Below are 27,323 nucleotides of genomic sequence, written 5' to 3' on the forward strand. Positions count from 1 at the left end.
CAGGGGAACGAAGCATGGCACTGCGGGCTCGAATTGGGAGAGGCGAGGGTTTCACACTCTGGTGTCAGGACGACCCATGGAAGAGAAGCACTTGGTATTGGAGAGCGAATGTAGATGTGAAACCTCTGCTGAATGTTAATGGGGCCCGCACTGGCGTCCTGCGAGGGGTCCCGCCTGGATAACCCGGGGGGGAGGAGGATAACTCAGTCTCACTCAAGTGTCTCTCTTCTCTTACAGATTTACACGGACTGGGCGAACCACTACCTGGCCAAATCCGGGCACAAGCGCCTGATTAAAGACCTGCAGCAAGATGTGACGGACGGGGTGCTGCTGGCGGACGTCATCCAGGTTGTGGGTGAGTGAGATTCGTCCCCTGGGTTGCACGTAGGGATAGAGAATCATTGAAGTCAGTGGAAAGTCGCATGCGTGGCATCGGTTTAAGGGTCCATTCACACGTCCGTAAGTGTTCTGCAGATCCGCAAAACACGGACACCGGCAATGTGCATTCTGCAATTTGCGGACCGCACATCGCCGGCACTATAATAGAAAATGCCTAATCTTGTCCGCAGTTGCAGACAAGAATAGGACATGTTCTATTTTTTTACGGATGCGGAAGTGAGGATCCGGACAGCACATTCCGGCCGCATTGAAAATGAATTAGTCTGCAACCGTTCCGCAAAATTGCGGAACGGATGCGGACCCATTTTGCGGACGTGTGAATGGACCCTAATGCACAGTTCGGCGTAGGCTCTCATTGTTAAAATCTTAGTATTGGCCGCACTTAAGTAAAGAACAATCGTTCATACGACCGTTCATTCAGGCAAATATCTGACTGCGTGACATGGGCGCCGATCATTTGCGTTGCTGCGTCCATTTCCGAACATCTGCTGATCACTAAAGACGGACGAACACACAAAATATCTGTAATCGGCAGAATGTTACGTAAAACATTGCACAATGTGCCAGAACCGCCGCAGTCAATTGCATAACTCCTCTTATTTCTCCGAGAGATGGCAGCAGCATCCTGGCCCCACTTTCCCTCGGCACCAGACTTGATATGTCTCCCCCAAAGTTTTCTTCTCTGTATCTAAATCGAGAATCCCGCTGGTTTCCTGTGCCCAGGGAGCAGTGCATTTTGGGAGCTCAGAGAGAGCAGGTGTTCGGTCACATGTCTGACAACGGGGTGGAGCTGAATTGCTGTCTGTTTCCAAGGGCAACCAGCAGAACTGTGATAGCAGCTCTGTATAAGAATAGGGGGAAATACAAAAAATAACTCAGAATTGGTGCAAAAAAGTAAGGGCTGAGCGAATTATTTTGCTAGTGGAGCAGAGCCACAAAAATAGCGGAAGCGCTGGATTCAGAACATAACTGAAAGCAACAGCGCCAAACAGATCCCATTGACTATTATGGAGTCCGTTTTCCTTCAGGCGTCCATATTTTAGCGGAAACAAAGTCTTGTACACAGGACTTTTTTGTCGCCTCTTCTTGACAGAAACTGCGATGGAGGCCCCGAACGCAGATGTGAGCTCGCCCGCAAGAAAAATGTAGATTCGAAAGTGGAATTATTCTTTAGCTTTTCCCCGTACCTGAGCGAGCAGCGATTTATAGCGGCACTGGGGAGCGGCCATCTTCCCATCAGTGTTTAGCAGGGTGCAGCACCACAACCGGTCTACAGGTTACATGAGGTAATGTGGCTCAACCGTATTCCCTGCAGTACCAGACCCAACCAGTGAACAGGTGTGGCGCTACTATCAGTTACTGTGCTTTTATTTATGCCGTTATATAGTTATTATACTGATGTACCATTTGTATATTACACTGGTACTGTAGTATTCACTGTACTGTTATACTGTTCACACCTCTATACGCATATCATACAGTTACTATACTTTTATACTTTTACTATATGCTGTACCTATACTATTACTGTACTAATATACTGTTCACGTTATATAGTTACCATACTATTAGACTGTTATATAGTTACTGTACTAGTATACTGTTCATGTTATATAGTTACTATACTTTTATACTATTACTATATGCTGTACCAATATTATACTATTACTGTACTAGTATACTGTTCACGTTATATAGTTACCATACTATTAGACTGTTATATAGTTACTGTACTAGTATACTGTTATATAGTTACTATACTATTCTACTGTTATATAGTTACTGTACTAGTATACTGTTCATGTTATATAGTTACTATACTTTTATACTATTACTATATGCTGTACCAATATTATACTATTACTGTACTAGTATACTGTTCACATGTTATATAGTTAGCATACTATTATACTGTTATATAGTTACTATACTAGTATAATGTTCACGTTATATACTGTACTAGTATACTGTTATATAGTTACTGTACTAGTATACTGTTATATAGTTACTGTACTAGTATGCTATTGCTATACTATTCACTACACGATTATACTATTTACATGTCTGTTCACATATACTATTACTGTACTTTTATACTGTTATGTAGTTACTGTATTATTCACTTTACTATTATACTATTTACATAAGGCTACTTTCCTTATCTGTGTTTTTGCTGGATCCGGCCGTTGTAAGTCAATGGGTGACGGATCCGTTTTCTTTTCTGGCGCACTCCGTTCCATTCAGGTCAGTTTTGTCCCCGTTGACAATAAATGGGGACAAAACTGAAGCGTTTTCCTCCGGTTTTAAGATACTCTGATGGATCTCAATACCGGAAAGGAAAGTGCAGATGTGAAAGTAGTCTTAGATAGTTACTGCACTATTAGATATACTGTTATATAGTTACTGTACTATTATACTATTACTATAGTATTCACCATACAATTAGACTATTTACATGTCTAATCGCATAGTTATTATACAGTTACTGTACTATTATACTGTTATATAGGTCCAGTACTGTACTATTATACTGTTCACATGTCTACTGACATATATAATTACTATTATACTGTTACTATACTGTTCACTACACAATTATACTATTTACATGTCTATTCACATATATAATTACTATACTATTACTGTATTATTCGCTTTACTGTTATTCTATTCACATGTCTCTTACATTATATAGTTACTGTTATATAGTACCTGTACTGTTATACCGTTGTATAGTTAGGGTACTTCCACACTAGGGTTATTCTTTTCCGGTATTGAAATCCGGTAAAGGGTCTCAATACGTAGAAAAAAAAAACGCATCAGTTTTGTCCTAATGCATTCTGAATGAAAAGCAATCCGTTCAGTGTGCATCAGGACGTCTTCGTTCTGTCCCTTGTACGGTATTTGACCGGACAAAATACTGCACTTGCCGGATCTGGCATTAATTTCCATAGAGATGTATTAATGCCGGATCCGGTACCAAGTGTTCTGGAATTTGCCGCGTAGACTGATCCGGTTTTCCAGTCTGTGCATGCGCCGGGATATAGGAGGCGCTAGTTTCGCTTTTGATCTTTGTAAAAATTTAAATACCGGGTCCGTTATTCCGTTTGAAGCCAGATGAAAACGGATGAGATGGATCAGATATATCAACGGATCTGGGAAAAAAAAAATATCCGTTTGCATACGGTTTGCCGGATCTGGCGGGCAGTTCCGGCAATGGAACTGCTTGCCGGATTCTAACAACGCTAGTGTGAATGTAGCCTTACTGTACTATTATACCGTTGTGTACTTACTGTACTATTATACCATTATATATATAGTTACTGTACTATTATACCGTTAGGTATAGTTACTTTACTATTATACCGTTATATATAGTTACTGTACTGTTATACCGTTGTATAGTTACTGTACTACTATACTGTTATATAGTTACTGTACTATTATACCGTTATGTATTGTTACTGTACTGTTATACGGTTATGCATAGTTACTGTACTGTTATACCGTTATATAATTACTGTACTATTATACCGTTGTATAGTTAGTCTACTATTATACCGTTATATATAGTTACTGTACTATTATACTGTTATACAGTTACTGTACTGTTATACTGCTGTATAGTTACAGTACTGTTATACTGTTATATATAGGTACTGTACTGTTATATCGTATAGCTACTGTACTGTTATACCGTTATATAATTACTATACTATTAGACCGTTATACAGTTACTGTACTATTATACCGTTATACAGTTACTGTACTATTATACCGTTGTATAGTTATTGTACTGTTATACCGTTATATAATTACTGTACTATTAGACCGTTATATAGTTACTGTACTGTTATACCGTTGTATAGTTACTCTACTATTATACCTTTATACAGTTACTGTACTGTTCTACAGTTGTATAGTTACTGTACTGTTATACCGTTATGTATAGTTACTGTACTGTTATACCGTTTTATAGTTACTGTACTGTTATACCGCTGTATAGTTACTGTACTGTGATACTGTTATATATAGTTACTGTACTGTTATACCGTTGTATAGTTACTGTACTGTTATACCGTTATGTATAGTTACTGTACTGTTATACCGTTATGTATAGTTACTGTACTATTATACCGTTATGTATAGTTACTGTACTATTAGACCGTTATAGTTACTGTACTGTTATACCGTTATATAGTTACTGTACTATTAGACCGTTCTATAGTTACTGTACTGTTAGACCGTTGTATAGTTACTCTACTATTATACAGTTACTGTACTGTTATACCGTTTTATAGTTACTGTACTGTTATACCGCTGTATAGTTACTGTACTGTGATACCGTTATATATAGTTACTGTACTGTTATACCGTTATATAGTTACTGTACTGTTATACCGTTATGCAGTTACTGTACTATTATACCGTTGTATAGTTACTGTACTTTTATACTGTTATATAATTACTGTACTATTAGACCGTTATAGTTACTGTACTGTTATACCGTTGTATAGTTACTCTACTATTATACCGTTATACAGTTACTGTACTGTTCTACAGTTGTATAGTTACTGTACTGTTATACCGTTTTATAGTTACTGTACTGTTATACCGTTTTATAGTTACTGTACTGTTATACCGCTGTATAGTTACTGTACTGTGATACTGTTATATATAGTTACTGTACTGTTATACCGTTGTATAATTACTGTACTATTAGACCGTTGTATAATTACTGTACTATTAGACCGTTATACAGTTACTGTACTATTATACCGTTGTATAGTTACTGTACTGTTATATATAGTTACTGTACTGTTATACCGTTATGTAATTACTGTACTATTAGACCGTTATATAGTTACTGTACTATTATACCGTTATACAGTTACTGTACTGTTATACCGTTGTATAGTTACTGTACTGTTATACCGTTATATAATTACTGTACTATTATACCGTTATATAGTTACTGTACTGTTATACCGTTGTATAGTTACTCTACTATTATACCGTTATACAGTTACTGTACTGTTCTACAGTTGTATAGTTACTGTTATACTGTTATGTATAGTTACTGTACTGTTATACCGCTGTATAGTTACTGTACTGTGATACTGTTATATATAGTTACTGTACTGTTATACCGTTGTATAGTTACTGTACTGTTATACCGTTATGTATAGTTACTGTACTATTATACCGTTATATAATTACTGTACTATTAGACCGTTATATAATTACTGTACTATTAGACCGTTATAGTTACTGTACTGTTATACCGTTGTATAGTTACTGTACTGTTATACCGTTATGTATAGTTACTGTACTATTATACCGTTGTATAGTTACTGTACTGTTATACCGTTATGTATAGTTACTGTACTGTTATACCGTTATACAGTTACTGTACTGTTATACCGTTATGTATAGTTACTGTACTATTATACCGTTGTATAGTTACTGTACTATTATACCGTTGTATAGTTACTGTACTTTTATACCGTTGTATAGTTACTGTACTTTTATACCGTTGTATAATTACTGTACTATTAGACCGTTGTATAGTTACTGTACTATTAGACCGTTATATGGTTACTGTACTATTAGACCGTTATATGGTTACTGTACTGTTATACCGTTATGTATAGTTACTGTACTGTTATACTGTAGGTATATCCACACACGTGTCTCCTGTTATGAGCGGATTTGTCAGCTTGCGCAGCCGGTTCTCCTCTTGGTCGTCGGACGTCTTGTCCCGGTCGTGCAGGCTTCTTCCTGTGCCTGGTTGATGTCTGGCGTCATGATGAACACTAGATCTGAATTCCTGCCCCGTTTTGACTTGTCCCTCGGCCTCCTGTTTGCTGACGGCTCGGTGTGTGGGGTTGGGTGACACTTGGCTGAGAAGTGAGCGGGGACGGATTCATCCCATGTGTCACCTGTCTTCTTGGGAGGTTCGTGGAGGACGATGATGTAAAATATCTCGCTGCCGGGGAAGTGAGGGCCCAACCCGGCCTGTCACCCATCAACAGTGTGAGGAAGGAGGGAGCCCATCCCTCGCTGTCAGAGGATGGAGCCGCCATGTCAGTCCAGGCGCACGGCTCGCATACAGGCCTGCGCCAGAGGAACTGCAAGTCACAGCATGCTCTCCGCTGATCCCCGCAGACCGCATGTTACTTTACCAGCCCGGCAGCCTAACCAGAACATAATCCAATAAAAAACTACCCGGCCGCAGACAAATAAAATGACATGAAAAGATCCATACAAAGAAAATAGCGCAGGGAAAGGCGGCATCCGCAGGAGGAAGACGCAGGGGAAAGGATATATAGTGCAATGCCCACATATAGAACATTTAAAGTGCAAAAAAAATTCACTTCAATGGGGCCGCAAAAGATGCGGACAGCACTCTGTGTGCTGTCCGCATCCGTAGCTCCGTTCCGTGGCCCTGCAAAAAAATAGAACATGTCCTATTCTTGTCCGTTTTGCGGACAAGAATAGGCATTTCTACAATGAGCCGCCTGTTCCGTTCCACAAATTGCGGAATGAACACGGACGGCTTCTGTTTTTTGTGGATCCGCGAACCGCAAAAAACAGCACGGTCGTGTGCATGTAGCCTTACCCATACTGTGCTTCCTCCTTCGTCTGCCGCATTTCCCTGCACTATCTTCTTTGTATGGATCTTTTCATGTCATTCTATTTATTAATAAAGTGTCATTTTATTTGTATGGTAGTTTTTTTTATTGGATTGTGTTTAATACTTTACCATAGGCATGGGGCGACATGAGCCTTCAGTGTCACTTTCTCGCCCTCATCGCCTTACGGTCCGTTTTCTGTACAGTTTCTGCATTGTCTGTATCAGGAGCGACCTTCAGTTCAGTCCCCAGGTACAAGGCGAATGCAGACGGAGCGCCGCTGATAGGGGAGCGACCCTACAGCCACATCTCACTCCTGCATCTGCTACAAGTTCTATGGGTTTGTTCACACATCGCAGTCATGATGTATTTTTATTATTAATTTTTTTGGGCCACCAGAAATGCCGTTTTGTCATGGATTTGGAATATCGTGGAAAAAAAACACAACATGATCATCACAGGAGAATAAAATGAATGTTCAGTCGTGGTAGATTTTCAGTGCTGATCAATATACATGTGAATGGGGTTTTATAAAAATAATTAAAAATACAAATATTTTGCAAAATTGTTAGAATTTTACAGCAAATTTCCTGCTTTTGACATTTGCGGCAAGATCCGTCTCCGGACTTACACTGTGTTTAATTCTCCGTGTCATCAGTCCGCTCGGGGCGACATCTCCGCTTCTACGTTTTCCCCGTGTCCCGCAGTCTCAGGCGGTGTTCACATGACAGGGGTTTGATGAGGATTTAGATTCCACAGCCGGATCCTCATCAGATCTGATAACGTTTCATATCCCGCACAGGTAAATGTGGTTTTTGTAACAGAATTCACATGATCTGGAAAAAAATTCCAGGCAGATTTTCTCTCTGCGCCAAATGAGCATGCAGATAATTTACACGTATTCTGCATGAAAAAGCCACCAATGACAATGGAGCTGATCCTCACGTGGACCCGTGGCTCGTCCGCTGCAGAAATCTGAGTGGCAGCCTTGGATTTCTGCTGCGGATCATGTAAAATATGCGTCACGTTTACCGTAGGCTGCGATGTGTGAACAAACCCTTATTAGACTCCAAAGACATCATGAAAGCTGGGCATTTACATTAACCAAAATGGCCGACCAACTAATGTGTGCGGGGGCCTTCCGACTGTCCCCAGATTTTAGGAGAAAGAAAGATCAGTCTGTTGGATATCAGCATGCTCGATCTTTAGTTCTGAAGGGAGATCAGCCGCCCCCTCTGCTCGACCCCAGGGTGCACGTGGATGGAGGCTGAACCAGCACTGACCAATAGCTGTGAAATGTGTCTTGGGGCTCGTTCACACGACCGTATGGCTTTTTTAGTATTTTGAGGTCCGCAAAAAACGGATCCGCAAAAAATACAGATGACGTCCGTGTGCATTCGTTTTTTTGCGGAACGGAACAGCTGGCCCCTGATAGAACAGTATTATCCTTGTCCGCTATGCGGACAATTATAGGACATGTTCTATCTTTGAACGGAAATACGGAAACGGAAGGCATACGGAGTACCTTCAAATTTTTTTTTTTGCGGATCCATTGAAATGAATGGTTCCGTATACGGAACGCAAAAAACGGAACGTAAACAGAAATAAAACAAGCCCTTAGTCAGAGGGGTAGGGCAGTAGATTGTGAGCTCCTGGGGGTACATCCTATCCTGTGTGTATCTGTATGTTCTTCTGTTGTTGGTGTCCCTTTCGGGGGCTGCAGCGCTGACCATTGACGGCTCGGGTGTCTGCCCAGATAGATGGCCAGATGATTGTGGAGGTCTAATAGGCGGCACAGTTGTCTCCCTTCCCTGGACGACCTCTCAGCTGTCTGGGGTGGGCCCGGCTCTTGTGAAACCCCCCACCTCGCTGGCCGGCTGTGTCATGCACACGTTAGGTGACTGTACTGGAGATCTGCACCTCTCCGGACCCCTCTTTCCTGACTTCTCTCTTTCTTTTTTTTTTTCTCTTCAGCGAATGAAAAGATTGAAGACATCAATGGCTGCCCCAAGAACAGGTCCCAAATGGTGAGTGCTGAGGTCCGCCGGCCCTCGTGTCTCTATCATGTGTCAGATTAGAATGTTCAGATAGGGATGTGATTGATACTTTGTTACTACTATTAGAGGCTCTGAGTCCTGGAAGGGTTAATTCAGAGAGACTGCCCAGCCATCAATGTTTCACTATTTATAGGGGTTCTCCACCCGCTAAGCAGTCGGATGATACCTATGTACCCGCGGAGCTGCACATCCTCGTCTCCATTCACTCAGATATAGATGGAATCCTCATCGTACACCCGGCTAGGCTGAAATCATCTGCAATAAGGCGCTGTTCACATCCCATTCAGAGCCTACAGCTGGCCATACAGGGGAGGGCGAACCCGTCAGCCATACGTGGAAGGGGATGTCGTCCTGACTCGCCGCTGAGGTCGGGGAGGATGGAAGGGTTGTACTTCAACATGTCCAATCCTTTTCTTCTCTGAGACGTCTGGCAGCAGCTCCCTATTAGAACGCCTGCATTCTGGGCTGATCCGAGTATGCATGTGCGCAGGTGCGAGAAGGCGAATAACTGTCGGCAGAATAAGTATTTGCCTGACCGCTATCTGAAGTGTATTGTCAACCAAGTGTATCCGTAGTGCACCATCTACCCAATGAGGGGTCCTTTTGTCCTCCGTCAGCCCAGTCTATAGCAGTATAGAATAGTGTAGTAGACGGGTGCACACCAGGCGGTATACAGTGGCATAGGTTGCAGCCTTTCTTTTGGAGGTTTTGGGAGACTCTCCTGGCCTCTACCTCCCATGTGGACTCAGAATGTCAGGCAGTTGTCAGTCATAACCTGAGATTTGTGGTACGTTCAGCCGACGCCATTAGACACGCAGCGTTAACCTCACGCTAGTGTCGGCGTCACAGCCCTCGTCATGCGATCAGGCCGCCACGTGCACGTTATCTCATTCCCAGTGTCTGCACCAGCATTTCCAGGACCCCGGTCTCCTCGCCATCGGCGGCTGAGGCTCGGAACGGGAGCAGCATCCGGAGTGATTTGTTTTTAAGCAGATAAGACTCAATCAAAACCTAAATCTTGAAGGGACATGTTTGGACCTCTTGGGGTACATAATGGACTTGTCTGTCGGGGTATACAATCTCAACAAGGTGCCCAAAGACCCGTCCCATACCGGACGGACACCTCCAGATCATACGGTCACGAATGGTCAGCCGTGTTACTAAGACCGCAAGAGATTTCTCCTTGTTTTTCGGCTAAAGCCAACCTGACCCGTAATGTGACTGTGGGAAATGCTATAAATACAGACACTGGGGCAGATCTATTATTACTGTCCTAAGTTTAGACAGCGAAGAACTAGACGAGACAGAAACCGCGCCAAATATATTAGTTTGGTGCACAGCATGCCCTGTACGGTTCTAGAGCATTTAGCTTAGTAAATCTGCCCCCTGGTTGTGATGATACATTGTAACGACAAACTGTTACTTCTCCAGAGCTGCAGCCTCCTACACTTGTTATATTTGTGGCAGGACACTTGTCTTGCATTTCTCAGGGGGGACAGTTGACGGAGATCTATTTTAGTGAGGAGCCCCCTGTGCTAACACAATGTGTGGCATGCCATGAATCCCTCAGGTCAATGCCGCCACAGACCATTCCCATCCTGCAGTCCTCGCATGGTTGGAATAGCTACCCCCCCCCTGACTCTGCTGATCCCCATCCCATTGAATTCAGTCTATTGAGCAGAGTGGAGCGGCCATTGTTACCACTGTACACGGCGATGCCGATGAGACAAATGAGAAACGTCTCCTCCAGCTTCTGTCCTGTAATAGTGTGGGAGCGACGGACACAGTCTGCCCAGCGTTCTATAACATGACCTGCTGCCATCTGCTGTATAGAGCATGCCCCCCGCCCAATATAAATTATCGCGTCGCCCCTCAGGGCACTTATCAACACTTTGTGTAAACGGCGACTTCTGGTGGGAAAACCATAAGGAAGACTATGGATTACTGTAAAAGGTGTGTCCAGTCTCTGGGAATAATAAGAGCAGATACTGAGGATTACACCCGGTATACAGGACAGGAGAAGTGGTACTGTGCAGTGTCCATATACAGAATAAGAGCAGATACTGAGGATTACACCCGGTATACAGGACAGGAGAAGTGGTACTGTGCAGTGTGTATATATACAGGACAGGAGAAGTGGTACTGTGCAGTGTATATATATATATATATATATATATATACAGGACAGGAGAAGTGGTACTGTGCAGTGTATATATATATATATACAGGACAGGAGAAGTGGTACTGTGCAGTGTGTATATACAGGACAGGAGAAGTGGTACTGTGCAGTGTGTATATACAGGACAGGAGAAGTGGTACTGTGCAGTGTATATATACAGGACAGGAGAAGTGGTACTGTGCAGTGTGTATATACAGGACAGGAGAAGTGGTACTGTGCAGTGTCCGTATATACAGGACAGGAGAAGTGGTACTGTGCAGTGTATATATACAGGACAGGAGAAGTGGTACTGTGCAGTGTCATATATACAGGACAGGAGAAGTGGTACTGTGCAGTGTATATATACAGGACAGGAGAAGTGGTACTGTGCAGTGTCATATATACAGGACAGGAGAAGTGGTACTGTGCAGTGTATATATACAGGACAGGAGAAGTGGTACTGTGCAGTGTCATATATACAGGACAGGAGGAGTGGTACTGTGCAGTGTGTATATACAGGGCAGGAGAAGTGGTACTGTGCAGTGTCATATATACAGGACAGGAGAAGTGGTACTGTGCAGTGTCATATATACAGGACAGGAGAAGTGGTACTGTGCAGTGTATATATATACAGGACAGGAGAAGTGGTACTGTGCAGTGTCCGCATATACAGGACAGGAGAAGTGGTACTGTGCAGTGTATATATATACAGGACAGGAGAAGTGGTACTGTGCAGTGTATATATACAGGAGAAGTGGTACTGTGCAGTGTGTATATACAGGACAGGAGAAGTGGTACTGTGCAGTGTCCGTATATACAGGACAGAAGTGGTACTGTGCAGTGTGTATATACAGGACAGGAGGAGTGGTACTGTGCAGTGTGTATATACAGGACAGGAGAAGTGGTACTGTGCAGTGTATATATACAGGAGAAGTGGTACTGTGCAGTGTGTATATACAGGACAGGAGAAGTGGTACTGTGCAGTGTCCGTATATACAGGACAGAAGTGGTACTGTGCAGTGTGTATATACAGGACAGGAGGAGTGGTACTGTGCAGTGTGTATATACAGGACAGGAGAAGTGGTACTGTGCAGTGTATATATACAGGAGAAGTGGTACTGTGCAGTGTGTATATACAGGACAGGAGGAGTGGTACTGTGCAGTGTGTATATATACAGGACAGGAGAAGTGGTACTGTGCAGTGTGTATATATACAGGACAGGAGAAGTGGTACTGTGCAGTGTGTATATATACAGGACAGGAGAAGTGGTACTGTGCAGTGTGTATATATACAGGACAGGAGAAGTGGTACTGTGCAGTGTGTATATATACAGGACAGGAGAAGTGGTACTGTGCAGTGTATATATATACAGGACAGGAGAAGTGGTACTGTGCAGTGTCCGCATATACAGGACAGGAGAAGTGGTACTGTGCAGTGTATATATATAGGACAGGAGAAGTGGTACTGTGTAGTGTATATATACAGGAGAAGTGGTACTGTGCAGTGTGTATATACAGGACAGGAGAAGTGGTACTGTGCAGTGTCCGTATATACAGGACAGAAGTGGTACTGTGCAGTGTGTATATACAGGACAGGAGGAGTGGTACTGTGCAGTGTGTATATACAGGACAGGAGAAGTGGTACTGTGCAGTGTATATGTACAGGAGAAGTGGTACTGTGCAGTGTGTATATACAGGACAGGAGAAGTGGTACTGTGCAGTGTCCGTATATACAGGACAGAAGTGGTACTGTGCAGTGTGTATATACAGGACAGGAGGAGTGGTACTGTGCAGTGTGTATATACAGGACAGGAGGAGTGGTACTGTGCAGTGTCTATATACAGGACAGGAGAAGTGGTACTGTGCAGTGTATATATACAGGAGAAGTGGTACTGTGCAGTGTGTATATACAGGACAGGAGGAGTGGTACTGTGCAGTGTATATATACAGGAGAAGTGGTACTGTGCAGTGTGTATATACAGGACAGGAGGAGTGGTACTGTGCAGTGTGTATATATACAGGACAGGAGAAGTGGTACTGTGCAGTGTGTATATATACAGGACAGGAGAAGTGGTACTGTGCAGTGTGTATATATACAGGACAGGAGAAGTGGTACTGTGCAGTGTATATACAGTCAGGTCCATATATATTGGGACATCAACACAATTCTAACATTTTTGGCTCTATACACCACCACAATGAAATTAGGATGAAACTAACAAGATGTGCTTTAGGCCGAATGCACACGGACGTTTTTCACGGCCGTGAGCGGTCCGTGGAACCACGGGCTGGATTCCAGCTGAGTGCAGGAGCGCACGGCGTCATTGGTTGCTATGACGCCGTGCGCTCCCTGCTGCTGCCACAGTACAGTAATGCACTGGTATAGATCATACCAGTGTATTACTGTATTGCGGCGGCAGCAGGGAGCGCACGGCGTCATAGCAACCAATGACGCTGTGCGCTCCTGCACTCAGAAGAAATCCAGCCCGTGGTTCCACGGACCGCTCACGGCCGTGAAAAACGTCCGTGTGCATTCGGCCTTACCTGCAGACTGTCGGCTTTAATTTGAAGGTATTTACATCCAAATCGGGTGAACGGTGCAGGAATTACAGCAGTTTGCATCTGTGCCTCCCACTTGTTAAGCGACCAGAAGTAATGGGACAATTGTCTTCTCGGCTGTTCCATGGCCGGTGTGTGTTATTCCCTCCTTATCCCAATTACAATGAGCAGATACAAGGTCCAGAGGTCATTTCCAGTCTTCTATTTGCATTTGGAATCTGTTGCTGTCAACGCTCAAGATGAGATCCAAAGAGCGGTCACTATCAGTGAAGCCATCATTAGGCTGAAAAACGCCACAAACCCATCAGAGAGATAGCAAAAACATTAGGTGCGGCCAAAACAACTGTTTGGAACATTCTTACAAAGAAGGAACGCAGCGGTGACCTCAGCAACACAAAAAGACCCGGAAGACCACGGAAAACAACTGTGGTGGATGACCGAATAATTCTTTCCCTGGTGAAGAAAACCCCCTTCACAACAGTTGGCCAGATCAAGAAGACTCTCCAGGAGGTAGGTGTATGTGTGTCACAGTCAGCAATCAGGAGAAGACTTCACCAGAGTGAATACAGAGAGTTCACCACAAGATGGAAACCATTGGTGAGCCTCAAAAACAGGAAGGCCAGATTAGAGTTTGCCAAACGGCATCTAAGAAAGTCTTCACAGTTCTGGGACAACATCCTATGGACAGATGAGACCAAGACCAACTTGTGCCAGAGCGATGGGAAGAGAAGAGTATGGAGAAGGAAAGGAGCTGCTCATGGTCCTAAGCATACCACCTCATCAGTGAAGCATGGTGGTGGTAGTGTCATGGCGTGGGCATGTATGGCTGCCAATGGAACTGCTTCTCTTGTATTTATTGATGATGTGACTGCTGACAAAAGCAGCAGGATGAATTCTGAAGTGTTTCGGGCAATATTATCTGCTCATATTCAGCCAAATGCTTCAGAACACATTGGACGGCGCTTCACAGTGCAGATGGACAATGACCCAAAGCATACTGCAAAAGCAACCAAAGAGTTTAAGGGAAAGAAGTGGAATGTTCTGCAATGGCCGAGTCAATCCCCGGACCTGAATCCGATTGAGCATTTCACTTGCTGAAGACAAAACTGAAGGGAAAAAGCCCCAAGAACAAGCAGGAACTGAAGACAGTTGCAGTAGAGGCCGGGCAGAGCATCACCAGGGATGAGACCAGCGTCTGCTGATGTCTATGCGTTCCAGACTTCAGGCTGTAACTGACTGCAAAGGATTTGCAACCAAGTATTAAAAAGTGACAGTGACAGTCTGCGGGTAAAGCTGACAGTCTGCGGGTAAAGCTGACAGTCTGCGGGTAAAGCTGACAGTCTGTGGGTAAAGCTGACAGTCGGCAGGTAAAGTACATCTTGTTTGTCTCATTTCACATCCATTGTGGTGGTGAATAGAGCCAAACATGTTAGCATTGTGTCAATGTCCCAATATTTATGGACCTGACTGTATATTCAGAATAAGAGCAGATACTGAGGATTACACCCGGTATACAGGACAGGAGAAGTGGTACTGTGCAGTGTGTGTATATGTATATGTATATGTATATATATATATATATATATATATATATATATATATATATATATATATATACAGGACAGGAGAAGTGGTACTGTGCAGTGTATATATACAGAATAAGAACAGATACTGAGAATGTGTTTGTGTGTATGTATAGTATATATTTGTGTTGGGGTGTGTGTATGTATATATAATGTATGTATTTACACACACAGAATAAGGATGGATCCGGGGCGCTCTATCGCACACATTCGGCTGTCACGATGAGAGCGCAGCTGTCACTTTGCTGAGTGTAATCCGCCACTTTGTGCTTTCTTTAGATTGAGAACATCGATGCCTGCCTGAGCTTCCTGGCAGCCAAAGGAATCAACATACAAGGCCTGTCGGCGGAGGGTGAGTCCACCATTCCTGTGACGTGCACTCACCGAGTAATAATCACCTCTCACCCGACATGATGATGGTTATCTGAACATGCTGAGCATTGTAGTTCATCTGAAGGCAGGCGTTAGAGAAAAGCTTATGTCAATGTGAGGCACTGCTGGAACCTGTAGTCCTTGTCACCGTGCCATCCTTACAGGATATCCCATGTCTGATACATTCAGCTTGTATAATGTAAGCAGCAGTGTATTATTATTTCTCTAGAGGAGACCAGAAAGTACAATGTATGTGGGGAAGGAATGGACATGCTCTTCACCTAGTGGCAGCAAGTGGTACTGCATTATGGAAGATTTTTATTTTTAATTTATTTATTTTTTCTTAGCAAGACCCCTGCATTATTATAAGCGCCCGGTCCCAAAAGTGATGCCTGTATGGATATGATTAGCCACGTGTCACCTGGGTTTTTGGAAACTAGCAGGGGGCGACTGTGTGATGGGTTTTTGTTATGTTTTCCTAGGATTAGAAAAACCTGATCGCCTTCTTCTGGAAACAGCGCTACACCCATCCGTAGGTTGTGTCTGGTATTGCAGCTTAGAGTCATTGAAGTAAGTAGGGCCAAGCTGCAATACCACGCACAACCTGTGGAAAGGGGTGGCGCTGTTTGTCAAATTTCTGATTCAGGGATGAAGATATGTAAAAATAGGGTCCCTCTGATTTGTCACCCACTTCCCATCCCAGGACAGGAGGGTCGGTCTTGTCAGCCCTTGCACAGGGAAGGATAATGGGGCCAACCTGAGCTGACGCCGGTCATGCCTACAGCAGTCACAGATAAATCCTCTACGGCACCTAGTCTTGAGCTCTGAAAAATACGGATGCGGTCTGTGTTGCTTCCATATTTTTTGTGGCCCCATTGACAATTTTTTAGGACATGTTCTATCTGTGACGGATGTGAAAATCACACGGATCATCCGCAAAATGCAGACCGCGGACCCATTAAAAACAATGGGTCTGCAAATAAATTGTGGACAGCACATGGACCACATCCGTATTTTGCGGATCCGCTATTTGCAGATGCGATCATGTGCATGGGGCCTAAACCAAAGTTGCAGAAATCCCAATTGTTACAGCGACAAGTTACAAACAGGACACAAGTTTGTCAAGTCGAGACGCGTCATGTGACCCAGGTGACCCTTTATCTCTTCCCCCCCCCCCCTCCCCATCAGAACAGAGATGCCTTCCATTCATTACAAGTGTCTCCCAAAGTAAGTGATCTGGGGGATTAGAGCTGTCATAATGTGGACTGACAGAGCAAATAAAGCCGCCGAGCGATGATCGTCCTGCCCCAAACACTTAATTGTCTGGATTTAAGCTGTAAAGAGAGATGTCACGTTATTTCTCCCCCGAGAAGAATGTTCCCTTTGTCTCTGCGCCTCTCGGATTGTGAGCTCTAGAAATAGGTGCTGGATCTGATGTCACCCTATTTCTGTGACACAAGTGCGAGGCTGGAAATACAGCGAGAAGTTGTCGTACCAGTTGTACTCTCGAAAATAAATGTGTCGGCGTGGAGCACGGGCAGCGAGTGGCTGCCGCTGGACGCCTATCGGGTATCGCGGCCATGAACTTGTGAAACAGAATCATCGACTGTGGGCGGGATTGCGGCATCCGGTGGAAGAGCACCCCACAGCTGTGAGGGTAGGATTTATATGGGGGTGTGCATAGATGTTGTTGTTGTTGGCTTTTATGTTGTTTTTTACACTGTCAGATGAGAATAGACCACGAGGGTTGTAAGCGCGTTGTACGGATTTTTTTGTTAATGTTCATTTGCTTCATAAATACAAAATGAAGTCACTTTCTAGGTAGTCTTTATGGTAAACGTGCTACTAGTGTGCTTCTGCAGAGTGTGTGTCAGTCCTTCGCCTAGCCGATGGTGCTGCATCAGAGCTCTGCCCCAGTGTCCGACGCTCTCTCTGCTCTCCCCCTCTTTTAGGCTACATGCACAGGACTGTGTCCGTGTTGCAGTCCGTAGACCATGGACACGGACGCACCTTCCGTGTGCAGTCTGCATTTCTCTCAGTCCCATCAAGGCCCCTTTCACACGGGCGAGTATTCCCTGCGGATGCGATGCGTGAGTTGAATGCATTGCACCCGCACTGAATCCCGACCCATTCATTTCTATGGGGCTGTTCACATGAGCGGTGATTTTCACGCATCACTTGTGCGTTGCAGTGAAAATCGCAGCATGCTCTATATTCTGCGTTTTTCACGTAATGCAGGCCCCATAGAAATGAAAGGGTTAAGCAAGTGCGGATGCGGTGCGATTTTCATGCACGGTTGCTAGGAGACGATCGGGATGGAGACCCGATCATTATTATTTTCCCTTATAACATGGTTATAAGGGAAAATAATAGCATTCTGAATACAGAATGCATAGTAAAATAGCGCTGGAGGGGTTAAAAAAATAAATAAATAATTTAACTCACCTTAGTCCACTTGATCGCGCAGCCGGCATCTCTTCTGTCTGTCTTGTGTGCTGTGTGCAGCAACAGGACCTGTGGTGAATTCACTCCGGTCATCACATGGTCCATCACATGATCTATCACCATGGTAAAAGATCATGTGCTGACCGGAGTGACGTCACCACAGGTCCTGTTCCTACACAGCTAAGATGAAGACAGAAGGAGATGCCGGCTTCGCGATCAAGTGGATTAAGGTGAGTTAAATTATTTATTTTAACCCCTCCAGCGCTATTGTACTATGCATTCTGTATTCAGAATGCTATTATTTTCCCTTATAACCATGTTATAAGGGAAAATAATACAATCTACAGAACACCGATCCCAAGACCGAAATTCTGTGAAGAAGTTCGGGTTTAGGTACCAAACATGCGCGATTTTTCTCACTCGAGTGCAAAACACATTACAATGTTTGGCACTTGCGCGGAAAAATCGTGCGTGTTTCCGCAACGCACCCGCACATTTTCCCGCAACGCCCGTGTGAAAGAGGCCTAATAGAAATGTGTATTCATGTCCACAAAATGGTTCTATAATATGCGGGATGGACATACAGAAGTGGACAGCAGACAGATGACATCCGTGTGCTGCCGGGCGTTTTTTTTGCGGGCTCATAGATATAATTGGGTCCATTTGTGATCAGCAAAAAAAAAAAAAAAAGAAATAAGGTTGTGTGCATGAGGCCTTAGGCTTTTTTTTACTTCAGTGGGTCTGTTGTCCACGTTTTGTAGATATAGGGGGTCATTTATCAAACTGGTGTAAAGTAGAACTGACCTAGTTGCCCATAGCAACCAATCAGATTCCTCCTTTCATTTTCCAAAGAAGCTGTCCAAAATTAAAGGAGGGCTCTGGTTGGTTGCTATGGGCAACTAAGGCAGTTCTACTTTAAACCAGTAGACGACGATCTAACAGATTGTCGGGAAGGAAGCGTTCCTTCCTGACAATCTGCTGGTCGCTGGCGCAGGAGACCGGTGCATTTACATGCAGCGATCTCCTCCAGAGTAGGGGGAGGGGTGATCACTAATGCCATCGCTTAGTGATGATCTGTTCAATTGTCGGCCCCGTAAAGGGCCCATTAGTGATTGTCCCTCAGTGATTGTTTTACCAGATTGCGAGGAGTGAAGATAAGATGGAACGGAAAGATCTGCACCTGTTTTGTGGTTTTGACCCGCACCTGGTCTTGTCTCACAATCTCTGATGACAATCGCTGATCAAACACTGACTTGTATGATGGCAGCAGGGAGGGGGAGGAGGTTGTACACGGCAGGTCAGTTTGGAGAGAGGGAGGACAGCACGCACAAGTCAGGGGGACGACAGCAGCATCCTGGACACACAGGTCCAACATGTCTTACATGGGCGTTATGTGAATCGCTCCATAATACGATTTTTTGCACATCTATACATGATGGAATGAAGAGACTGAAGGCTTTACCATTTTTAAGATCTCTGCTTGCTGAGTGGAAACAATCATTGCTGAAAACCTTTAAAAGACTGCTTAAATGTGTGCCATATCCAGTGGCAATCCGCATTCAATGCTGGAAAATGGTGTTCCTATGCATTATGCGCAGAAAAGCCGGGCCGTTATCCCCATTGAATGGACCTAATCCTCATGCTGGTCCAGGGCACGGCCGAGCTGCACATCTGCATTTGTTTTTTTGCTGCAGATCCTGCAGTAATTACCTCTTGGGTTCGTCGTTGGCAAACCCAACACTTGTGAACATATCCTTATACGCCTAATAACTCTCACAGCTGAGGGTTTGTTACAATTGTATCCAGTCTACGAAAACCTTTGAGCTACACACATCACAGGCACAAATATCCCTCCTGTCCTTGTTACAATGTGTCGGGGCAGGTAAAGTGTATCAGCCTGGAGTCCAGGTGGTTTGGCTAAGTCTTCGTTCACATCACCGTTCAGCCTTTCCGTTCTCCTGCCCCGTTTGGTGCCGAATCCGTCCTTTCCGTTTTCCTGCCCCTAAACGGAGCAGGAGAACGGAAAGGCTGAACGATGATGTGAACGAAGCCTTACATGGAATACTGTAGACTGGATACAATTGTAGCGAATCCTCAGTTGTGAGGTTTTCAGCCTCTGGATGTACATACGAATGTTCATATCCACTGACAGTAAGCAGAGATCTTGAAAACAGTGTCTAGTGGAATCAGAACAGTTAGTGATGAGTTAGCTAAGAACGTTTCCTGGTTTCAGTAGCTTTTTCCTGGACCCTTCATGTACAATGTAGTGAATAAGTGCCCCCCGTGACTCGCCACCCCATGTTCTGGGGTCTGATGCTCTTTCATAAGAAGTTGGAGGTGTCACTTTACCTGCCAGGTGGCCTCCTACTGAAACCCGCTTCCTGCCAGGTGCCATCTCTTGTGAAACTACAACTCCCACTAGGCACAGGGCAGTTGCAGTCTGTCTTGGCATGCTGGGAATTGTAGTGCACGGCTCCTGGAGTTGGTGTCATGGGGTGAAATGCTGATGAATCTGGGGGCGATTCCACAGCAAAATCCACTGAACTGGAGAAAATCCATGAAAGATCTGCGACAGAATTCACATGCGGAATATGAAAATCTGATTTTCTGTGCAGATCTTTTCGCCTGACGATGCAGAGGCAAACGGATCCGTCCTGACACACAATGTAAGTCAATGGGGACGGATCCGTTTTCACGGACACAATCTGTCACAATAGAAAACTGATCCGTCCTCCATTGACTTTCAGTAAATAGTGTTCCAGACGGATCCGTTACAGATAATACAAACGGATCCGTTCTGAACGGATGCATGCGGTTGTATTATCTGAACGGAAGCGTTTGTGCAGATCCATGACGGACCCGCACCAAACGCGAGGGTGAAAGTAGCCTTACGTATGAATCTGCAGCATGTGAATTGGCCCTCAGGGCACCTTCACATGTCGAGTTGATTCCAGCGCGGTCCGGGATTCTGGTTGCCATCAGGTTTGGCGCAGATCCTACAGGTGTGAACATGCACGGGCTATGTGGCGCTTTCCTGATTCCTCTCGTGACCCGCGGTTCATTGTGATGCCCCATGCAGCGGAGGTGAAACATTTACCCTTGAATTCTCCTAATTTTATACTCTGCCTAGAAAATCACCGTAAAGAATCCAAGCTGCAAAGAAATATAGCGACAATCTACGGCCGTGACCTAGACGATGGCGGGTCCTGTAGGTTTCTTGGGTGCAGTCCCCCATCTTCCTCCTGCGGAGCCCGGGGGTGATGTTGGAGCTTTCTGGAGATGTTGGGTCTTGGGGGTCACTCTGTATTACAGACTGGGGGGGGGGGGAGAATGGAAATCTTTGTGGGTGTCTCAGCCGCTCGCCCTACGCCCCGGGTGTCGCCTCTAAGGCTGCAGATCCTGTCTTAACACTTGTGGATGGAGTTCGCACCTGTTTCGTAAAGTCGCTGAATGGAGCGGTCTGCGGTCCAGCCCCATCCACCGCGGAGCCGCCTGCCGAGCCCGGGGTCGCCTTCTGGGACCTCACGAGGCTCGCTTCCCTCATATAAATATTCAAGGGGGTCCGTGAGATAAATCCAGACATGTCACAATGTGCAAAAAGTACATTTATAGAAGCAAAAGTAAAATCTCAGATCTTCTATTCACTTCTGGGCACTTACCTCTGCTGTATGTATATAGGAAACCTATCCCTATGCAGTGCCAGCCCTGCAGATCTGCGTCCCATAGATGTGTGTACAGACTTGTCTGACTGACCTGCATAGTGAAAGAAGCAGGGCCCAGCAGCACAGAGGATTTCAGGAGAGGAGTGTGCTGATCTTGGGGGAGGTCACAGGGTGAGAGTTACATAGTGGAAGGAACAGGGTCCCAGCAGCACAGAGGATTCCAGGAGAGTAGTGCGCTGATCTTGGGGAAGGTCACAGGGTGAGAGTTACACAGTGGAAGGAGCAGGGTCCCAGCAGCACAGAGGATTCCAGAAGAGAATACAGACTGAGAAGTGGTACTGGGCACTGTCTGTACATACAGAATACAGACTGAGAAGTGGTACTGGGCACTGTCTGTACATACAGAATACAGACTGAGAAGTGGTACTGGGCAGTGTCTGTACATACAGAATACAGACTGAGAAGTGGTACTGGGCAGTGTCTGTACATACAGAATACAGACTGAGAAGTGGTACTGGGCACTGTCTGTACATACAGAATACAGACTGAGAAGTGGTACTGGGCACTGTCTGTACATACAGAATACAGACTGAGAAGTGGTACTGGGCAGTGTCTGTACATACAGAATACAGACTGAGAAGTGGTACTGGGCACTGTCTGTACATACAGAATACAGACTGAGAAGTGGTACTGTGCACTGTCTGTACATACAGAATACAGACTGAGAAGTGGTACTGTGCAGTGTCTGTACATACAGAATACAGACTGAGAAGTGGTACTGGGCACTGTCTGTACATACAGAATACAGACTGAGAAGTGGTACTGTGCACTGTCTGTACATACAGAATACAGACTGAGAAGTGGTACTGTGCACTGTCTGTACATACAGAATACAGACTGAGAAGTGGTACTGTGCAGTGTCTGTACATACAGAATACAGACTGAGAAGTGGTACTGGGCAGTGTCTGTTGTCCTGCGCAGTAGAGGCTTGTAGTTGGGTAGACGTTTTAATACCCGCACATTGAGCCGCCATCCTCCATCCTCATTGTATCTCTTCTTGTTTTGCAGAGATCAGGAATGGTAATCTGAAGGCTATCCTCGGCCTCTTCTTCAGCCTGTCACGTTTCAAGCAGCAACAACAGCAGCAGCAGCAAATTCAGAAACAGAATTATCACCAGCCGGCTCAAGCGCCCCAACATTCAGGAACGCCAATCCAGTGCCAGCAGTCATATCATCCTTCCAGCACCCCCCATGCCCAGCCCCAATCACCCGCTCCAGTCCAGTGCCAACAACCGCAGCAACCTCCCCAGTCACAGAGCAAAGCACAAGGAGAGATGCACTCCAGGTACTAAGCAACGGGTCTATAACACCCCCTGTCGTTACAAAGAGACCCCTCCTCAGGTGTAATGTGCCATGTGGTCAGATAGAGACCCCCCCTCAGGTGTACTGTGCCATGTGGTCAGATAGAGACCCTTCCTCAGGTGTACTGTGCCATGTGGTCAGATAGAGACCTCTCCTCAGGTGTACTGTGCCATGTGGTCAGATAGAGACCCCTCCTCAGGTGTACTGTGCCATGTGGTCAGATAGAGACCCCTCCTCAGGTGTACTGTGCCATGTGGTCAGATAGAGACCCCTCCTCAGGTGTATTGTGGTCAGATAGAGACCCCTCCTCAGGTGTACTGTGCCATGTGGTCAGATAGAGACCCCTCCTCAGGTGTACTGTGCCATGTGGTCAGATAGAGACCCCTCCTCAGGTGTACTGTGCCATGTGGTCAGATAGAGACCTCTCCTCAGGTGTACTGTGCCATGTGGTCAGATAGAGACCTCTCCTCAGGTGTACTGTGCCATGTGGTCAGATAGAGACCCCTCCTCAGGTGCCATGTGGTCAGATAGAGACCCCTCCTCAGGTGTACTGTGCCATGTGGTCAGATAGAGACCCCTCCTCAGGTGTACTGTGCCATGTGGTCAGATAGAGACCTCTCCTCAGGTGTACTGTGCCATGTGGTCAGATAGAGACCCCTCCTCAGGTGTATTATGTCAGATAGTTGAATAGAGACCCCTCCTCGGGTGTACTGTGCCATGTGGTCAGATAGAGACCCCTCCTCAGGTGTACTGTGCCATGTGGTCAGATAGAGACCTCTCCTCAGGTGTACTGTGCCATGTGGTCAGATAGAGACCCCTCCTCAGGTGTACTGTGCCATGTGGTCAGATAGAGACCCCCCCTCAGGTGTACTGTGCCATGTGGTCAGATAGAGACCCCTCCTCAGGTGTACTGTGCCATGTGGTCAAATAGAGACCCCTCCTCAGGTGTACTGTGCCATGTGGTCAGATAGAGACCCTTCCTCAGGTGTACTGTGCCATGTGGTCAGATAGAGACCCCTCCTCAGGTATAGAGACCTAACTCGGGTATATTATGCCCTGTGGTCAGATAGAGACCCTTCCTCAGGTATATTTTGCCCTTTAGTCGGATAGAGACCCCTCCTGAGATTGTGGCCGGATAGACTGTCATCCTCCTATACTTGATCCCCAGGAACTGTATGAAGACCCTCATGGACGTCCCCTGTAAGCTTTGTGTCGCTGCCTCTACTCTGACTGCCATTCTAATCTGCTTTTCTCCAGTGTCTCAGATTCTCACAGGAAAGTTGATATCTATAATAAAGCATACCACGGAGTATCATTAGACCACAAACCTTACATTAGCCATAAATTAAGGCTGACCCCTCTGACTTGCCGCATCGGCAGGTTCTCATGACATCATGGAGAATACGGCCCTTTGTAGCAGTGAAAAATAGAGCAATTAACTGATTACCCCGAGGAGAATTGTCCGTGTAACACAAAACCGCTTCTTTTTAAGTCTTTCAAGGGAAAATCTCATGCAAATGTGAACTTGTGGTGGAGAACACAAATATGTCCTTATCAGGGGAAGGAGGAGCGGGGAGGGGATCGTCTGCGCCCGTCTTGTATGTAGGTGACTTCCATCATTTACCCTAATGAAGGAGTTCTAGCCCTGCTCCGAGATGTCCCTAACCTGAGCTGGTGGAGTTTGAAGTTCAGTAAAAGTGAAGGTTTGGAAGCCTAAAATGATGTCCGTCCCTAAATTGATTCCCCTAAAATGATGTCCGTCCCAATAATGATTCTCTTAGAATGATGTCCACCACAAAAATGACTACCCTAAAATTATGTCTGTAGTAAATAGATTGGGGAGAGGAGGGGGGTGCAGCTGCAGCTTCTCTCTGTGACTCTGTGAAGCTGAATGCTATGAGAGGGGAGGAAGAGCACCAAAGTAAAGACCCAGAATATGCAGAACAGACCCGAAGTTTCAGGGGGGTCTGAGGATCTGCAGGTGCGGGGGGTCCTGAGGATCTGCAGGTGCGGGGGGTCCTGAGGATCTGCAGGTGCGGGGGGTCCTGAGGATCTGCAGGTGCAGAGGGTCCTGAGGATCTGCAGGTGCAGGGGGTCCTGAGGATCTGCAGGTGCAGGGGGTCCTGAGGATCTGCAGGTGCAGGGGGTCCTGAGGATCTGCAGGTGCAGGGGGTCCTGAGGATCTGCAGGTGCAGGGGGTCCTGAGGATCTGCAGGTGCAGGGGGTCCTGAGGATCTGCAGGTGCAGGGGGTCCTGAGGATCTGCAGGTGCAGGGGGTCTGAGGATCTGCAGGTGCCCATTTTCCTGGTTTGCATGTATTGTGCTGTAAATCGCTGCAGATATCCCCGCTGTTACGCTGTGTGTGAACATGGCCTACTGGTTCATTTCCAATTCCTGAGGAATGTATACGATGTGAAGGAAGGGTGCCTGGTGAGGTTAGAGCTCTTCCTGATTATGTCCATTTATCCCACTGTACAGCTCATCCTCCAAAGAGCCGCGGGAGGTCAGGTTTCTGCGCTTCTCCATTGGGCAGAGGAAATGCTCCTCCCGGTCAGTGAGGCCCCCTGCTGTGTGCAGAGTGTACTGCAGCCCTCTTACCCCACTAATGGTACAGATAACACACACTAACTGCTCGGCTGTGCAGTCGCTGACTCTGCTGTGCTCTTGACTCGCGCTTATGGGATTTTTTGCATTTTAAAACCTCCACTAAATAGTAACCTGGCGTCTAATAATCACAATGAGTGCGGGGATAATGTGGATCTCTGTATGTAGGAAATGTAAGTCTGCACAGGGCTCTAGAATGAGGGTCCATCACCCAGGTTCAGAGAAACCTCACTGTGGTCCTTGCTGCAAAGCATCATGGTCCTGACTTACCCATAATGCCGACAGTACCATTTATATAACATGGAGATTCACAACATTTAGCATCACATAAAGCTTTCTTAAAGGGCCAGCAGACAGACCATTGAAAAGTGCAACCCTGGATTATAAGAGGAGAGGCTATCAGTCACATCTTATTACGGTACAGCAGCGTTATAGGGAGCGGCTGATATCAGTCACATCTTATTACGGTACAGCAACGTTATAGGGAGCGGCTGATATCAGTCCCATCTTATTACGGTACAGCAGCGTTATAGGGAGCGGCTGATATCAGTCACATCTTATTACGGTACAGCAGTGTTATAGGGAGCGGCTGATATCAGTCATCTTATTACAGTACAGCAGCGTTATATAAGAGGAGCAGCTGATATCGGACACATCTTATTACATTACATTACAGTACAGCATTATATAAGATGAGCAGCTGATATCAGTCATCTTGTATAACACTGCTGTACTGTAATAAGATTTGACTGATATCAGCCGCTCCTCTTATATAACACTGCTGTACTGTAATAAGAGGAGCAGCTGATATCAGTCCCATCTTATTACAGTACAGCAGTGTTATAAGAGGAGCGGCTGATATCGGACACATCTTATTACATTACAGTACAGCATTATATAAGAGGAGCGGCTGATATCAGTCCTCTTATTACAGTACAGCAGTGTTATATAAGAGGAGCAACTGATATCGGACACATCTTATTACATTACAGTACAGCAGCATTATATAAGAGGAGCGGCTGATATCAGTCATCTCATATAACACTGCTGTACTGTAATGAGGAGCAGCTGATATCAGTCCTCTTATTACAGTACAGCAGTGTTATATAAGAGGAGCTGATATCAGTCATCCTATTACAGTACAGCAGCGTTATATAAGAGGAGCGGCTGATATCAGTCCCATCTTATTACAGTACAGCAGCATTATATAAGAGGAGCGGCTGATATCGGACACATCTTATTACAGTACAGCAGCATTATATAAGAGGAGCGGCTGATATCAGTCCCATCTTATTACAGTACAGCAGCATTATATAAGAGGAGCGGCTGATATCGGACACATCTTATTACAGTACAGCAGCATTATATAAGAGGAGCGGCTGATATTAGAGTCTCACATACTTTAGATGTAAATGTGTCTGGAGGGTCTCGGCTCTGGAGATATGTGATGGGGGGGCAGGGTGGTCCTTTTAATTCCTATACCTGTG

The 27,323-nt window shown here is 45.3% G+C and overlaps 1 protein-coding gene across 1 annotated transcript in view; it reads left to right on the plus strand.

Annotated features, from left to right (window-relative positions):
- NAV2 (neuron navigator 2) overlaps window positions 1-27,323 on the plus strand; it is a 161,822-nt gene that overhangs the window by 52,932 nt on the left and 81,567 nt on the right. Inside the window, 5 exon segments of the mRNA XM_044270784.1 lie at window positions 238-355; window positions 9,009-9,061; window positions 15,671-15,743; window positions 22,939-23,215; window positions 25,711-25,782. Coding sequence (XP_044126719.1) covers window positions 238-355; window positions 9,009-9,061; window positions 15,671-15,743; window positions 22,939-23,215; window positions 25,711-25,782 — 593 coding nt within the window.

This window comes from Bufo gargarizans, chromosome 10 (genome assembly GCF_014858855.1).
Source record: "Bufo gargarizans isolate SCDJY-AF-19 chromosome 10, ASM1485885v1, whole genome shotgun sequence".
Taxonomy (NCBI): Eukaryota; Metazoa; Chordata; class Amphibia; order Anura; family Bufonidae; genus Bufo; species Bufo gargarizans.